At 39.0% G+C, this 19,072-nt stretch overlaps 1 protein-coding gene across 1 annotated transcript in view; it reads right to left on the bottom strand.

Moving 5' to 3' along the window:
• LOC132377787 (voltage-dependent L-type calcium channel subunit alpha-1D-like) overlaps window positions 1-19,072 on the bottom strand; it is a 348,931-nt gene that overhangs the window by 12,184 nt on the left and 317,675 nt on the right. The window contains exons 42-43 of the mRNA XM_059944141.1: window positions 14,131-14,247; window positions 10,859-11,226 (exon numbers count right to left, since the gene is read on the bottom strand). Of these exons, the coding sequence (XP_059800124.1) occupies window positions 10,859-11,226; window positions 14,131-14,247 (485 nt within the window). The remainder of the gene's footprint in view (window positions 1-10,858; window positions 11,227-14,130; window positions 14,248-19,072) is intronic.

Here is a 19,072-nt window from a genome sequence, read left to right as displayed (position 1 = left end):
CTCTTTGTGATTTTATAAATGACATAGATGAGGAACTGAAAGGGTAGGATAAGTTTGCGGATGATACAAAGGTCAGTGGTGTGAAAATTGTAGGGTACAACAGGACATTGTCACGATGAGGAGCTGTGTTTAGATGTGGCAGTTGGAGTTCAACCCAGAGAAATGAGAAGTGATACACTTTGGAGGAGCAAACTTGAATGTAGAGCACAAAGTTATTGGCAGTATTTTAGCAGAGTGAAGGAACAGGGATCTTGGGATCTTCTGAACACTTTCCATAGATCCTTCAAAGTTGCCATACAAGTTGATAGGGTGGTTAAGAAGGCATATGGTGTGTTGTCCTTCATTTCTTGGGGGACGGAGTTAAAGATCCAAAAGTTAATATTGCAACTCTAGAAAATTCTGGTTAGACAACTCTTGGAGTACTGGGTTCAGTTCCAGTCACTTCATTATAGGAAGGATGTAGAAGCTTTAAAGAGGATGCTATTTGGACTAGAGAGCATGTCTTATGAGGAAAGGTTGAGCAAGCTAGGGACTTTTTTCTTTGGGCTGAAGGAGAATGAGAGATGACGATAGAGATGTGCAAGATGATAAGAGGCATAGACAGAATGGACAGCTAGTGCCTTCTCCATTAGATAGTAAAAGCTAATAAGAGAGGATGTAATTTTAAGGTGATTGGAGGAAGATTTCAGAGGGAAGGTGGATGTCAGGGGTAGGTTTTTTACCGAGTAGGAAGTGCATGGGATGCACTGTCAGGGTGGTGGTACAGGCAAATACACTACTGACGTTTAAGAGACTCTCAGATAGACACATGGATGAAAGAAAGATGTAGTACCATATAGGAGGGTAAGGTTAGATTTAATTTGAAGTAGGTTAAAAATTTGGCGTAACATCTGGGGCCAAAGGGCTTGTATATGCTGTTCTGTTCTTTGTTTTAGTAACCTGAAGATTCAATCCTTACATTCTTTGTACATTGCTGGAACACTCAAGCATTTGTTGTCCAGTCCAAATGTTCCTCTACTAAGCAACACACACAAAATGCTGGAAGAACTCAGCAGATCAGGCCCATCTATAGAAGTGAATAAACAATCGACATTTTGGGCCAAAACCCTTCTACAGAACTGTAGAGGAAGTAGGAAGCCACCAGAAAAAAACTTCTTCAGGGTAATCATCCCTCAAAGAGGCTTCGCAGTGGAGCAGCAAACCAGAAATGAGAAATTCTGCAGATGCTGAAAATCCAAAACAACACATACAAAATGCTTGAAGAACTCTGCAGGTCAGGAAACATCTATGGAAACAAATAAACAGTTGACATTCTGGGCCAAGACCCTTCTTCAGGACTGGAAAGGAAGGCGGATGCACCAGAATCAAACTTCTTTAGGATAGCCTTGTAATTTCAGATGGCAATTAAGACTCAATCTTGCACTTACGGGGTTGGAGTCACATATGGGTTTGTCAAGTAAAAGAAGAGAGATTTATTTTTTTCCCTTTAGAGGGCATGAATGAATAAGATAGCTTTCTACAGCAAAGCCATTTCTAATAGTAGCTTATTATGTGAAGTAAAATCCCACTAGTGTGTTGAAATTTGAACTAAATTCTCCAAGCTAATGGATTTTGTACTACAATAATAACCACTACCTGAACTGATTTATAGTTGACTACCTCCAAGGGAATTAAATCCTTTATTTAGGTACAGAGATCTAATCTGCACATAGTACCAAGGTATGGTCTCAGCAAGACTCAACACATCTGCAGCATGACGTTCTTATTCTACTTTAATCTTACATTAAAAGCTGACAGATTATTTGTCTAATTGCTTATTGTGCTTATGTTAACCTCTACTTTTAGATTCAAACGTATTATGTTAAAAGGTTACATTTTACATCAAAACCATGACTCTTTTCTCATGTGGACCACCTATTGAAATTCATGCTTAATTTACCATCCTTACCCAAAAGGAGTTTGAAATTGAACCTCGAAATGGAAAAAAAGTTATAACATTTGTTGAGATTTTAAGTGTAAACATAACCTTTAATGAAATTTAATTAATAGCCTCCAAATACCAGGATGTCATTGCATCTGGTATTAACATCTCCAATCATACTAAAATGATCTGATAATTACAGTAAATGAGGCTACCAAGATTTGCACTATTTTTTTTTACTCATTTTAACCACAGGACAAAATTCCTTCAATTGCTAATTTTAATAGCTGGAAATTGCTGTGTTCGGACAAAACAAAAATTAGCGATGAGTTTCAGAGTGGAGTAAACTCAACTGAAAATAAACCCAATATTTTTGGTTTGCCCAATGCATACTTCATCCAAATTCTGTAACCTTTCTAATAATGCAGCTATTTGATCTGCTGCATTCTCTCAACAGTAGCAGAAAGCCATCTCCTGGTTCAATGACACCATCTGCAATAAAAAGGCATAGCAGTCATTATAGTCAAGGCATGAAGGGACACAGGAAGAGGCAGGAGATTTGGGCTGAGAGGAAAAATGGATCAGCCATGATGAAATGGTGGAGCAGACATGATGGGCCAAATGCCTAATTCTGCTCCTATATCTTATTTTAAAGTTGAACTCAGCTGGTGTCACAAAAGGAGGTTAAAAAATTGTTGCCACACATTGCACAATTTCGATTGGAATCATGAATAATGGATTGCCCTGACAGTAATTCTCAGACTTTGATTAAACTGGCAAATATTTTATAATTTTTATACTTTACTTATCTTGTGACATTATGTTGTATTTATCAATATGACCTCATGGTGTAAAATCAAAATGCATTACAATCTAATAATTATTTGATAAATATGAAGAATAGCAAGCAGTAGCAACTCTCATAATCTGTAACCTTTCTGCCTTGCTACAGTTGTTTATCATTTATCATTTCATGTTCAGTAACAGGATACCTTAGAGCCAGGTCCTGACTGAAGAATGCTACTACACACATTCATAATAGCCTCCACTGCTTCCCTGGACAGAGAACTGCACAGATCACTCCTCTCTGGAAAAAGCAGTTCCCCTTCACTTTTTCACTAGTACAGAATCTTGAGCCTACTGTATGTCCCCTAGTTCTAGTCTCACCTACCAATGGAAATAACTTTTCTGCCTCCACCTTATCTACTGCATTCATATTTTTTTATATTTCTATAAAATCCCCTTTCATTAATCTGAATTTCAGCAAGTAGCTAGGCTCCTCAATTTCTCCTCATAGGCTAAACCTTATGAACCTCCTCTGCACCACCTCTAAAACAAACATATCTTTTCTCAACTAAGGAGATCAGAACTGCACACAATACAGTAGATTTGCCTTTTTGACAAATTACTGCACCTGCAAAACAACCTTTTTGCAATTCGTGCACCAGCACACTCTGAACAAAAGCATGCTGCAGTGTTTCAGAATTTAAATAATAATCTGATCTTCTATTTTTCTTTCCACTGCAGATGACCTCATATTTTCCAACATTCTACTCCATCTACAAGACAACTTGCCCAGTCACCTAACACACACACACACGCACACACATATGTATACATATATATATGCACTGTATATGTTATACCTCTGCTATACCATTCAATTTAGTACCATCAGTAAACTTAGATATGCTACATTTAGTTTCAAATTCAGAACACTAAAAGGTGATAGCTCTATAGCCAACCACATTAGTCAGGCACACTATTACCAAAAGTGGTAAGTAACGGAAAATGGTTATTGATCTTATGGTATGTGGGTGGTCATACCATTTTCTAATTGCCTTTGAGAGAATTGTGATGAGCAGCCTTCCAAATTAGAACATAAAAGACATAAGAGGAGAATAAGGCTATTTGTTCCATTGAATCCGCCCCGCTATTTGACCATGGCCGATTTATTTTCCCTCGCAACCCTTTCTCCTGCCTTATCCCTGTCATCTTTGATGCCCTTACAAATAAAGAACATATCAACCTCAGCTTTAAATATATCCAATGACTTGGCTTCGACAGCTGTCTGTGGCAATGATTTCCACAGAATCTGGCAAAAGAAATTCCTCCTGATCTTTTTTCTAAAGGGACATTCTTCTATTCTGAGGCTGTGAACTCTAGTTCTAGACTCCCCCATTTTTGGAAAGGTCCTCTCTCAGCCTCTCAATATTCGGTGGGTTTCAATGAAATTCCCCCCTCATTTCTTCCAAGGACAGGCCTGAGCCATCAAACGCTACTCACCTATTAACCCTTTCATTCCTGGGATCATTGTCATAAACTTCCTCTTGACCCTTTCCAATTTCAGCACATTCTTCCTTTAGGGCCCAAAACTTCTCACTATACTCCAAATGTGGTCCGACCACTATTTTATTAAGCCTCAGCATTGCATCCTTGTTTTTGATTTCCAGTCCTTTTGAAATGAATGCTAACATCGCAGTTGCATTCCATACTACAGAATTAACCTGCAAGTTAACCTTTAGGGAATCCTGCATAAGTCCCTTTGTACCTCTGATTTCTGAATTCACTTCTGCTTCAGAAAATTGCTGGGGAAGATACTCCCAGAATGCTATCAAGTACTGAGTTCCAGGGTTTGGACCTGGTAAGGAAGAACAATATCAGTAAATGGATATTATTGGATGGTGTGCAACTTGCAGGGGAACATGGAGATGGTGGTGTTTATAGGTCCTGATTTCTGTGTTTTTGCTGGTGGTAGAAATTATCGTTATGGGAGCTGAAGTCAGAACCGTTGAAATGAATAATCTTCCTTCACTACAGGTCACCAATGGCCTCAATGTGTAACTTTCATGTCCATACACACTGAAGCCAAGTTGACCAGTAGCAAATAGAATGAATACCTATGGTGCGGAGGGGTAATTATCTTGAGGAATGTTGGGACTGCATTCATCCAAGTAAGTATTTAATCACACAAAATCTATATTTGCCTGAGTATGGCAAGGATCCTGAGCAGAATTTGAATTTAATAGACTCATAGTAAGGGAACCATCTGCTTTCAATAACTGATTACTAACTAAGCGCAGATAGGACATCAGGCCAGGAATTCTCGGAAGTGTCACTAATTCTACCACATTCCACTCTTTATTTACATTTAAGATCAGGAGTGCGACCATCCATCAATGCTTCCAGGGTCTGGTTCCAATCAGAATTACTCAAATAATAATGCAACCAGTCTGTCGCATGATATATACTACAAATAAGCTTTCCTACAGTCTCAAGTACTCAATTTCCTTTGAATTAATATCCTGAATAGGCAGGGATTTCCATGTCCTGGGGCATAACATCAATCTGGCAGGCAACAGCAAACCTCCCTTAATCTGGCACACCATAACACGTAAGGGCAGAATTAGGAGATTCCATTATGCCTGATTTATTATACCCATCAATCCCATTTTCCTGTCTTCTCCCTGTAACCTTTGATATGCTTACTAATCAAGAACTTATCATCCTCTGCTTTGAATATAACCAGTGCCGTCTGTAACAATGAATTTCTCAAATTCACTACCCTTTGGCTGAAGAAATTCCTCCTCATCTCTGTTCCAAAATGATATCTTTCAGTTTTGAGTCTGTACTAAGACTCCCCCACTATAAGAAACATCTTCTCCACATCCACTCCATCTAGGCCTTTCTAAACTGCAGCCAGTATAAGCTCAGAGACATCAAAAACTCCTCATATGTTAACCTTTTCATTCAGAGGATTATTCTCGTGAACCTCCTCTGGATCCTCGCCAATGTCAGCACATCCTTTCTTGGATAAGGCACCCAAAACTGCTCACAAAACTTCAAATGTGGTCTGACCAATGCCTTATAAAGCCTTAGCAATACATCCTTGCTTTTATATTCTAGCACTCTTGAAATTAATGCTAACATTACATTTGCCTTTCTCACCACTGACTCAACCTGCAAGTTAAACTTCACAGAATCAATGTATGAGTACTCCCAAGTCTTTTACACCTCCTTTTCTGAATTCACTCACCATTTCGACAATAGTCTACACCTTTATTCCTAGTAGTTAAGTGAATGGCCATACATCCCAAAGCATTCTATACATACATCAAGAGCAAGAGGGTAGCTAAGGAGAGGGTAGGACCACCCAAGGATAAAGGGGGGAACATTTTCTTCATGCAGAGGATGTGGGTGTGGTTCTTAATGAGTACTTTGTATTAGCATTTACCAAGGAAAAGGACATGGCGGATAGGGAGATCAGTGCCAAGAATGGTGCTAGGACATTTTGAAGTACAGGAAGAGGTAGTGTTAGGTGTCTTAAAGAACATTAAGGTGGATGTCCTCAGGGCCTGATGGGATATATACCAGGTTATTGAGAGAGGCAACAGACTGAGAGATTGCTAGGCCTTGACCAATAATTTTGAGTCCTCTCTAGCCATGGGTGAGGTCCTAGAGGATTGGCAAGTAGCTAATGTTGTTTCATTATTCAAGAAGGCAAACAAGAATAATCCTGGAAACTATAGACTAGTGAGTCTTATGTCAATGGTAGAAAAATTACTGGAGAGAATTCTTAAGGATAGAATTTAAGAGCATTTGGAAAACCATGACCTAATTAGGAAGAGCCAACTTGGCTTTGTATGGGGCAAGTCGTGTCCTTCTAAGTTTGGGATGGAGCCAAGTTAGTTTAAAGGGAATGTGAGAACTAGGTAAATATTTAGTTCCACATTAGTCTGTTCTGCAAGGTTGACAAATTAAAATGCTCACTCTGCTTTTCTCTCTCTACAGATACTATCTGTATTTCCAGTGCTCTGTATTTTCATTTCAAATTTCCAGGATTTGAAGATTTGCAATGCTCTCACTCTGAATACTGTTTTGTCTTCTTTATATTCTACTCAGGGGCTCCCTGGGTTGAACAGAAACAAAGGGGAAAGAAGCTCCCTCAGTTTGAATACAGAGCAGAACAGAACAGCTCCAAGTTTAAGTGCATTAAATATAGCACAGAAGTCAGATGCTGACATACAGAAAAAGAGACAGACTCCCTCTGGTATAATATCAGTGGGAGATGGAGACTTGGTGACTGTGTTACTGTGGTTAGAGCACAGCCATGTCTGCTTAGAGACAGTGAAAAGAGTATATGTGCAAAGTCTTGAAGCAGAGCATAATCTCCAACTGTTTTAGACTCCCATACCATTCAACAGCGCTCTGTTAAAACTGTATTTGGTTTTGTTAGAATTTTCATGTGTCATACCAGTGCCCTCAAACTTTTGAGGTATGGTGTTTCAAACATTATGAGTCAACTTGTTTTATATTCACTAGATGGAGCCTCAGGCTATTAGCATTAATAGAGCAAATCACAAGCTAGTGATGACATCTATTAGAATTAGCATAGCAAGCTCAGAGCAAGGACTCAATAACCATAAATTGATGAAGTGTGTGGCAACTGAGTTATGTACTCATTAGGAAGGTAATGTCAGCATGCAGGTTTTCCCCTTACTCTGTGAAACCTGCTGGGCAAAAGTTCACCTGCACTAAAATAAATTGTGCCCAGGTAGCCTCTGCTTTGCAATATGCACCATCAAAAACTCTCTCTGAGACGTAAAGGCAAGATATACTACATCCTGGAGACGGAGAGGCCGGGCTCAGACCTCACTCGCCTTTATACCGGGGTCTGTGGGAGGAGCCACAGGAGCAGTCAGCAGGAGGCATGTCCAGACAGGTATATGTAGTTCACCACACAGACCCTGGAACATAAGGTTGCCAGGACAGGGACACACTTGTCACGAGATGAGCTCCCCAACGAGAAAGATTTGATGATTCAGCATCCCTGCCACAGAGGTGGAATTGGCAGCTGTGAAGAGATTCCTGGCTTGACAGAATCCTTCTGAAAGGTTTCAGCCCGAAATGTTGACTGTATTCTTTTCCATAGATGCTGCCTGGCCTGCTGAATTCCTCCAGCATTTTGTGTGTGCCGTTGAGACTCCTGGCTTTCCTACCAAGGTTTTCCAGCGCTGGTTTGATGACAATGACAAGAAAATCCAGAAGCTAATTGATAGTAAACAAGAACTTCGCGCATTAGAAGCTGCTTCTTTCCTCAAGAGAGATAAAATTACACAACAGGAGCCTGAAGGCAGAAATCCAGCAAAAAAGGAAAATTGGGGCCCACAGAATGTAAGGTGGATGAAGAGAAAACAGGAGGCTCTGTGACTCACGGGCAGTCAGAACAGAAATGGATGTTTTCAGCTCTGCAAAATCCACTCAGGATCCAAAATATCTAAGACTGAGAGTCGAGAATTAATCAGAGAGGCAATCAACATTCACTGGTTCATGGTTTTGACATAAGTGTTCTTCATCTCATTCCACAGTAACCTGTCTGACCTCGCCTCTACTCATAACCAAAGAGAATAAAGGAGGCCAAATAAGACATCGGGAGCAGACAGTATCCCTAGTGAAAACCAAGGCGGTCAATTTCAAATCCATAATTTCATTGTCCAGAACTGGGAAGAAGAGAATAAACCAGGACACCTGAGGTAACCTTGACATCTTCAACAAAGAATATGTTCGACTCTGGTAACTACATAAAAGAGTCTCTCTGCTGTCTACAAAACTGACTCATAACCTTCCTCAGCCTTTCTCACAATAAGTTTGTGCTTCAATCCATCAAACTTCCCACAGGATTGGAGCTGATCTTCAGAACTAATGAGACCTTCAGGAATGGCAATTCAAAATGAATCTGATTGATAAGTTTGAGGAGGCAAATGTTACTTGTGTTAGCACACATTCTGTGGCCGAGCTCCAAGACCTCATCAACTCATTCACTGAAACATTTGAATTGATGGGTCATGCACCCATGAGACAAAGATCCTCTAAGAAAGTGGTCCCCATTGTACCACACTGTTTTCTGACAATAAAGGTTCATATCAAGACCCTGGAAAGTGTGGACCATTTTCCATGTCTCAGAGCCATTTCTTGGTGAAGGAAGACATCAATAATGAAATTCACCACTACCTTCAATACACCAACACAGCCTTTAATCAACTGAGGCCACATATACACTTCTGTCACCTGGGCTGCCTATATTGGTCATCTCAATACAGCATAAAAATACCACTAATACTGTGTGCAAAATCCTCCTAATTTTTTTTTCGGTGCCTCATAGAAAAGATTCTGTCTGGGTGAGTAACAACTTATTATGGCAGCTGCTCTACATGTGACCGCAAGGAATTACAATAGTTGTGGACACCGCTCAGCACATCTCAGGAACTGGCTCTTCTCTGTGGACTCTAATCTATACTTCTCATTGCCTCAGTAAAACAGCCTGCAGAATCAAAGCCCACCTACCCAGACATTTTCTCTTCTCTCTTCTCCCATCAGGCAAAAGATACAAAAAGATTGAAAGCTAATATCGCCAAGCTCAAGGACAGCTTCTATGCTACTGCTACTAGACTCTTGACTGGACCTCTTGTGCAGTCAAATGGACTCTCGGCTTCACAATCTACCTCGATAAAATCTTGCACCTTATTGTTTCTCTGCACTGCACTTTCTTTGGTAGCTTTTACTGTTTATTCTGCACTGTCGTCACTTTACCTTATTCTAACTCAATGTAATGTGTAATGAAATGATTTTAATATGAAGTGTGCAAGACAAGCTTTTCAACACGTCTTGGTACATGTTTCAATAATAAACAATACCAAATCCACTGGAAGACTATGAAACAGTCAGTGTAGTCTCCCAGAGCAACATTCTTAACACTGAGGTTGTCTAGTTGGGCAGGCCACATGCCTTATATTGGATAGAAAACTATTCAAGGATGTGCTCAAAAATTTCTTTGAAGTAGTATAACTTTCCCACTGATTCCTGGGAACCTACAGTGGATGGAATTCAATTAGGATTACAGATGTTATTGAGAACCTCAAGACCATACATAATGAGCAGACAAAATCCTTGTGCAAGTGGCAGGGGGCATATTGCCTCACAGACCCTACTTCTCCATTTGCAAATATCATCTTCTCATCCCATCTTTGGTTCTCATATTGTTTTCAACAGGCATTTCAGAACTCAGGAACAGGAATGGAAACATGTCATTCTCTGCTCTGAGGGTCTGCTTAGATCTACTCAAGTTCAGAGAGTGAGAGAATGAGAGTGGATATAATTGAAACTTACAAATTTTGTTAAGATTATGGATGTAGACAGTAATGTTTACCCTGGGAACGGTATCACGATCAAAGGGTCATAGTCTCAGTTTACAGGGTAAGATATCTACAACTGAGATAAGCACAATTCTCTTCATTCTGAGGGTAGTGAATCTGTGGAATTTGCTTTCGCAGAGCTGTGCAATTCAAGTGCTGAATATTTTTAGATGCAAAATGCATCAAGAGGTTCAGGGAGAGATTGGGCACCTGGTATGGGCAGATGATTATTCATGGTAATATTGAATGGTACACCACAATGAATGGACTGTTCTAGCTACAGTTTTCTATGTTTCAATGTTTTCACTAAACAAAGAGAAATTAAACTACACAAATACTGATCCTGCTCCAAAAAAGATGCACCTCCTGTCCACATTAATTTGAGACTAATGTACAAATAGTCATTTAATTAAAGGGGGCAATAATCTCCCCCTTCTGCATGAGACAGGTGAAGGAATGGATCTTTCAATGTGCAAGTTTAGAAAGACATTTTAAAAAAGTATGTTTGATGTGCACTTTCAATACCTCAAAAACAACCAATTTAAATAAGGCACCAAGAAATGCAAAAGAGCATTTGAGTAGTTAAGCTGCTTATTTTTAACAGCACTTTTTTATTTTCTCATTTCATTTGCTATCCTTTGTTTAATTATTGATGATTACATGTTGAAATAAATTACAATGAGGAATAGCTTTAATTAAAAACATGGTTTTCATTACAGCAAAAAGAAACTATTGAAATTCTTACCTTCTGGAGCTTGATTTCCTTGGGGTTTCTTGGTCTGAGGCCTGGGAATTGTGATTTTTTCCAGTTGGCTGTTCATGATTTAAGGAGCCATTATCTTTTCCATTTGCAGTTTTGGATACATTGGCATTGTTGAGGTTCACATTAGTGGAATTTGGTGATACCTTTCCATGAAAACTGTGGTTATGCTGGTTGTGCGATATGGAATTCTCAGTGTTGGTGGAAGGAGGGTGTTTGTCATAATCAGCTGTTGGAGGAGTTGAGGATCGTGTAACCTGCAGAGGTCGTTGTGTGACATTTGTTTGTTGTAAAAAATTCCTTTCCTCTACAGCCATATGATTGACATGGTTGCCAAAAAGGCCACCACTTCTCTTCAAAACAGCAAAAGAAAGATGGTCCAAATTAAATTCCATTTTAAGTTACTAAAAGGCATATTAATCTGTAATATTCTATCATTAATACAGCAAACATCATAATAAGTATTATATTAGACAAAGAAAACAAAATTTTATTTTAGAAATTAGGCATGTAATATGAGAGATACTGAAAGCATGACCAGGTAAGCCTCCAGATCATCATAACCTTGGTCTCATCATTGACCTTGAAGTGTGGGTCTTACTTCTGAGGCTGAATTTTTGCCAGTAGTCATTTTATCAAGGTATCCCTGTTTGCTGTTTCAGGTAAAGGTGCCATAAGAATGCAGTTGGTCATTGGTTAACATCTGAGATGACTTTGCACCATGTTGTATTTCCCATAGACTGATGATCGCTGGCAGAATCTGGATGCATTACAGTGGCTGGAACTGTGATGAAAGCTTGTTCTGTCACAACTTCCATCCAGATTGTATTGCTATTGAACCCCCAAATCTCAGACATGGTGTTTGAATCAAGAGCAGGACAGGACATAACAATTCTCACTGCTGTTGCACCGATACAGTATGTCTCCTCTTAATTCATAACACAATGGAAATCAATGAGGTAAAAGCAAAACTGTTTTGTACTGCTATGAGAGGGATCAGTAATCAGCAAGCGATGCAAGCTTGAGTGAATTTGTAAGGATTAATTTCACATGCAGAATGATGCTTACTCAAATGCTTATGATTGAAAGTACATGTAAGTAATTAAATCAAATTTTGCTTTATAATTTGATGCAGACTTTTAATAATAAGTGAAAATGCTAACTGAACACTTCCTGGCACCTGATTTATCTTGTTTTGTTAAAAAGCGAGTGTAATGGCTTTATTTTGCTCATGATACCATGATGTCCTGATCATATATTAATTTGTTGGTTTGCTTATTTAGTTTTTGGATCTGTGTATTATTACTGTCACCTCAGCTTATCAGTACTAATTCTCCCTTTCCTTTAGTTAGTTTGTTAAAATCTGCAGCAGGAGAATGTTTTCATTCTTCATTATTAAGCATATTTCAAAAGCCTCTTAACCATATACAACCACTATATTTAAACCAGGATCACTGTTCTGAGGTAAGGAGAACACTACCTTGATTAGCTTTTTTCATTGTTGTTGCCATACAGATTTTTCCACACTGGATTCTGAGAAAGTACTTTAAAATTTGCCCTGAGTATTTTTTTAAAGAAACCTCTGCAGCTTTGATTCTTGTTTGATTTATATCAGTAAATATTAGTAAAACTTAATTGTTAATTGTTCCTTTATTTATTGGCAACATTGGAAGTATGAAGGAAAAATGGAATGGTTAAACTAAATGGATTTTATTTCTTCCTAAAGTCTTCTGGTTTAGAAGTCATACCAATTACTGATTTAATGTATATTCAATAATGTTTGGGAATACAAACAGGTGTTAATTAGCAATTCATTATTTCAGATTTTCCTAATCTATTTGAGATAGATAATTCTATGTGCAAAGCATACTAGGCTAGAAATTCTGCTTAGCTAGTATTAGACTGGCTGCCAGTTACATGCTCAGCCCAACATCCAATTTTCTTCAATGGTATTTAATGGCCAGAAAGAGATCAACCAGAGAAATTTTTACCTCAGAGTAAAGGGCGATATTTATTATGCAAGATACAAAAATTGCACTCAGTTTTAAATTCTGTTTCTATTTGGTACTTAAAACAGTATAAAGTACACACATAGTGTTCATAATATATTGTGCACATACTAGTGCACATACTAGTGCACATAGACATCATCTGAATTTGAATGGACTTCTACAATATCTAGGCAAAAACATTATATCTATTTAACAGCATCTCAAAACATTTTAGTCCACCCTAATGGATGAGCTTGATGGATATAATGAAGTATCCCAGCAACCATTTTGATCATTGTCCCTTGGCTGAAAACTCCAGTTGTCCCTTTAACAAATGCTGCACAATATTTGGGACCAGCTGTGCTCCTTTGAGAGGCTAGGATCAAAGTGAACAGAGTGTATTGTGGGGAAGATGACTACAGACCCAGTCGGGCCTGGCAGTTTGAATTGGCAACTTGGTGGCTATATCAGAGTGTATGTAACAAAGGAAAGAAAGGGGCAGGACCTGGCTTTTTGAAGACGGTGTATGACAGGGGAGGGAGGGCAATAGCTGTGAAACTAGGTATGTCAGTTTAGAGGAAGTAGACGTAGATTGGGACTGAAATAATTAATGGGTGGGATTGGGCGAATGGATTATATCTTGGAAATATCAACTTATCCCAAGAGTGCCAAGGAATAGCTTCAGCGTCAGTATGGTGCAAGTTCCACTGCAATGCTCCAAAAGGAACATGACGTGAAGATTGTCGTCACCTCAGCACAAAGCTACAAAGGTGACTCATACCTGGAAATGTACTTTACTCTGGCATATGATTCATTTTCAAATTTGTGATATTAAAACAACATTATGTCATTAAATTGCTTGCAGCCAGAGTTATGCCATAAATCTATAATAATGGTGTTGATGATAAATATCATGATCTCATGGCTGAACTTAGGGGCAGTGGCAGTTCTTGGTAAAGCATTAACATAATTGCCTTGGCACCAATGAAAAATCACCTTGAGGAGGACTACTTTTTGAAAATTTTGCATTAAGTAAATCAAATGAGCTAGTTCCCTGTCAGCTTGTACCTTGATTTATGCAATTAAACATTCCATCAGCTTTACTCTTCTCAGCAAAGGATTGTCATGTCCAGAAGTTCCTGTTGCAGGAAAATTGGCTCGAGCATTCATTCAGGTAAAATACACTGAGCCACCATAACAATCATTTGGTGATTCATGTAACTCAATGCTGGGAACAAGTGGGAACTACTAAATGGGTTAACTTACTCTGTATATATCCTCATCATCTTCACGAGCCCCCTCTATAATATCCTCTTCCTGTAGATCACATGAAATTGCTCTACGAATTTCAGGTCCAATGTCATGTAGGGTTCTAAGCCCAGCCTATAAAATAAAATATGTTATCTAGAAATGTCACTTCATATTGATATCCCACTGATATGCATAATCCTTTCACTAAGATACTGAGAGGACAGCTATCAGCTTCTGCTAATGTTTACAATGTACCAAAGGAGGTACATAAGATTGGCGTGAGTGTTGTTCCCTCTCTTTGTTGCTCGTCCTAATGGCTCAACTGTTATGAAACAGTGGTGTACATTTGAACAAATATTCTATAACTTTGTGTTGCAACTTGTTGAAGCATTGGGTTCCAACATCAAGGTTGGTCAAACTTTAGAGCTGAAGGCTGGATCTGTGTCCAGAAGTCACACGCATTTGTTTACACAACATTGAAGGCATACCATTGAAATTCATCCCATATACTAATTTCAGTAGCAAAACTTATTTATATAAAGTTCCCTAAATAATCTTTCTTTTGTGAACTCTAAAAACATGAGGAAACTCTTGTTTGCAAACTCTAAGCTAAAATGCAAATTCTACTTATCTTCACATAAGAAACAATTGATTTGTACCTTTTTTAACATTTTAAAGAGTTTGAACTTTATGTCTGTTGTAGTCCTGTCCATTGGTGCAAATATCATTTTTCTATTTCTTACAAATGACAACATTATTAACATCTGTGGCATCTGTTACTGACCAACCCCAACAGAACCTGGATCTCCAGGTTATCACTTCATTTTTAGGCTGTGCTACAAGAAGAGTAATGTGCAAAAAAAAATCAGGAACTAAATGTGATTAAAGAATCTCGCCAGAACATGGTGCTCACCTCCAATGACTTTTAACTTTGATCTTAATGTGTTTTCATTTATAGGCAAGCAGCAGTAATAAAGCAAACTGATTGTGATCTCTGGCAGCAGTGATTGTAATGAAGCAGCCTAATTGAGGCACCACGTTTGAGTAGGCTGCTCACTAGACCAGAGGGAAGTACCACTGCACAATACCATTTAGCCCTTCCCTTTGAGCTCTTCTCCATGATTTTCCCCTTCTCCATTTTCTAGGCATTTGTCATAACCAAATAGAAAGCGACACGATCAAGAGTCAGGGAAACACTGAGGGGGCATCGAGAAGGCAAAGCTAGTAAACCATCCACTAAACTACCATAGAGTACTACAGCGCAGAACCAGGTTCTTCAGTCTATGCTGGCCTAACCTTCTGCCTTGTCCCATCTACCTGCACCCAGAACTTACCACACCACACATAGCCCATCCTCTTACTTATTTTCTTGAATATTGCAGTTGAATCCGCATCCACCACTTTTGCTGGCAGCTCATTTCACACTCACATCAGTCTTAGAGTGAAGAAGCTCCTCCTCAGGTTCCCCCTAATATTTCATCTTTCACCCTTCGTTCCAGTTTCACCCAACCACAGAAAAAAAGCCTGCATGCATTTACCCTATCTATAATATATTATACCTCTATCAAATCTCTCCTCATTCTCCTACTCTCAAGGGAATAAAGTCCTAACCTCTTCAACCTTCTTCTACAACTCAGGTCCTCAAGTCCTAACAACATCCTTGTTAATTTTCTCTGTACTCTTTCAATCTGATTGATATCTTGGCTGTAGGTACAATGTGTCATGAGAACTGGACACAATACTCCAAATTTGGCTGCACCAACATCTTATTAACTTCAACATGACATCCCAACCCCTGAACTCAATGCATTGATTTATGAAGGCCAATGTACTAACATCTCTCTTTATGACCCTGTGATACCACTTTCAAGGAATTATGGGTCTGTATTCCTGTCAGAGAGATAACCATCAACTTCAATTCTCTGGCTTCTCCTGTGAAGGCGATGTTGGATCCAATTGACAACTTCATCCTGAACGGCAAGCAACTTAACTTTGTGGACCAGCCTCCCCTGTGAGACTTTTTACAAAGGCCTTGCCAAAGACAACACCCTGCACCTTTCCATCATCAACTTGCTTGATAACCTCCTTGGAAAAACTCTAAGATTGATTAGACATGACCTACCATGCACATAACCATGTTGACTATTCCTAATCAGGCACTGTCTATTCAAATTCTTATGTATCCTATCCCTTAGAATATCTTCCAATAATTTCCCATTGACTGACATCAGGCTTATCAGCCTGTAATTTATAGAAGTAAGAAAATCAGTTGGACAGGTCAAGAATTACAAGCACATTTTATAAAAAGAAAATCTTAGTGTCTGTTAACTTCCTTCACTTTAATGTATCAGACATAGGATAAGGTGTCTTACTTGACATCACTCTGTTAGATGCAGCTAATATGTAAAGCACAGTCACGTAAACTCAGCTCGCCAATGAAAATCAGGATGACATATTAGTAGAATTACTTCAAGAGGGTGTGGTGCAGGTCTGAAGCACAGAGAGCAAGGGACAGACTGCAACAAAGTGTAGTAATATAATTTGATATATTTTATGGTAAGTGATAAAAATCAATATGAAGAGGCAGGAGTAGGTGATATCCACCACACCCCTCCATACACCAATAAGTGCCCGCTGCATCATTCTTGGGTTATCTTGCAACTCGATATTACCTTTCCACTTGACCTCCCCATCACTTCAATTCCCTAATGTCCAAAATCAGCCTTGACCGCATTTATTGACTGACATACCCAGCTTTCTAAAGTGAAGAATTCCAAAGATATACAACTCTTTCGGTAAGGAAATGTCTTTTTTTTCTGTGAACATGGACTTCATTTTAGATTATCCTGGTGAACAGCCTTGAAAGCATCTGCACTGTTAGCCACTTTCATAATGTTTTATAATTCTATAAAATATTTCTATATTGTTGCAGACTTCAGTAACAATAGGCCAGTCAAAAGCCACCTCTTCTTAAGGAGTACTTTCATCATTCCAGGAATTAGTCTATCTACACAAAATTGACTCCAGGACAAGTAATACACACAATGTGCTGGAGGAGCTCAGCAGATCAGGCAGCATCAATGAATGTCAATAAACAGTCAATGTTTGGATTGTGACCCTTCATCAGGACTAGAAAGGAAGGGAGAAGGAGTCAAAATAAGAAAGAGGAAGGAGAAGAGGAAGTAGTATAAGGTAGTAGGTGATAGGTGAAACCGAAAGAGTGGGAGTAAATGAAGTAAAGAGCTGGAAAGTTTATTACTGGAAAAGATAACATGTTGGAGAAGGGCAAATCTCACAGGAGAGTACAGAAGACAATGGAAGAACGGGAAGTGGGAGTAGCAACAGAGGGAGGTGATGGGCAGGTAGAAAGAGATGGTGGAAGAGGGAAACAAGAATGGGGATGGGAACACTACCAGGAATTTGAGAAATCAATGCTCATGCCATCAGGTTGGAGGCTACTCAGACAGAATATAAAGTGTTGCTCCTCCAACCTGAGTTTGGCCTCATCATGGCAGTAGAGGAGGCCATAGGCTGACATGTCAGAATGGGAATAGGAAGTAGAATTGAAATGGATGACCACCAGAAAATCCCACTTTTTGTGGCAGACGAAGGTGGTCCAGGACAAGTATCTTCTTCCTTTGCCAGAGGGAACCAAGCCCCATGAACTATTTTGCATTAAAAATATCTGAATGCCATTTATTTTGGTAATTATCCCACTAAATGATTATTGATAGATACTGAGCAATTTAAGTATCTGTAGGTACACATTTAAAACATTTAAGGGTATAAATTTAGTTCCAGGAATTTGACACAGTGCCTAGGTGTTCTGTATTCCATAAACCAGAATACCAATGCGTGTATTACAATGAATGTTGAGTCAACGCTAACAACATCCATCTTTACCTCACTCCACCACTTATCTACTGTCAAATAACAGTCTATTTTGATGAAAGTTTAACTGCATCAGAATGAACCCATTGTCTTTCTCTGCCATAAAACCATTCCCTAGCTGCTGATTTCACTTTTTCTTGGGTACTATCCTGGGCAGAATCTATACTGGGTTGTGAACTTCAGCATTTTTATTTGAGCAAATTTTTACCCCCCTCCCCTCACCACCACCACCACCACCACCATGGGTAGCTCTCTAAGATAACTGCAAGGAAATGCACCTCACTGAGAAATTCAGGTCAAGTCAAGTCAAGTCACTTTTTATTGTCATTTCAACCATAGCTGTTGGTACAGTACACAGTAAAATCCAAACAACGTTCCTTCAGGACCATGGTGCTACATGAAACAACACAACGGGCCTACATAAAGTGCACAAAAACAGTGCAAGACAGTACAATAATTAATAAACAAGCCAATAGGCACAGTAAAGGGCAAGGTACAATATAATAATAAATGATGTAAATGTAAACAATATAAACAATCTTTTAGCAGAAGTTGAGAAAAAATGAGCAAAAATTGCAAAGGAAATCCTGAGAAGTCTGGATTTCAGAAAGCACTACTAATCCTCTTGAAATACACAATAGGCAAATTGATCTTTTATGTTATCACCAAAAGAATATCCCAAAGGTTCAGATTCACTACAAGTTTCATATGCATATGTAAGGACCCAGCATGTATGGGCAGCTGAAGAATGTACAATCTACACAATATCAGACAGCCTAATATGTTGGGAGTCTGACATAGGTTAGAAGGTAATCTACTGACTTCCAACAAAGGGAGCATTCATGGGTCCGTTTTTCTTGCTTGCAAGGGCAAGATCAGTCCAGTCTATTACCTATTGAGATACAGTATGGAATAGGCCTTCCAGGCCCTTTGAGCGATGCCGCCTAGCAATCCCCAGTTTAACCTTTGTCTAATCACAGGACAATTTACAATGACCAATTAACCTACCAACTGGGATGGAATGGGCGGAAACCCATTCATTCACGGGGAGAACATACAAACTCCT

This window comes from Hypanus sabinus, chromosome 19 (genome assembly GCF_030144855.1).
Source record: "Hypanus sabinus isolate sHypSab1 chromosome 19, sHypSab1.hap1, whole genome shotgun sequence".
In the NCBI taxonomy this organism is placed as follows: domain Eukaryota; kingdom Metazoa; phylum Chordata; class Chondrichthyes; order Myliobatiformes; family Dasyatidae; genus Hypanus; species Hypanus sabinus.
This window is presented reverse-complemented; position numbering and strand designations above follow the sequence as displayed.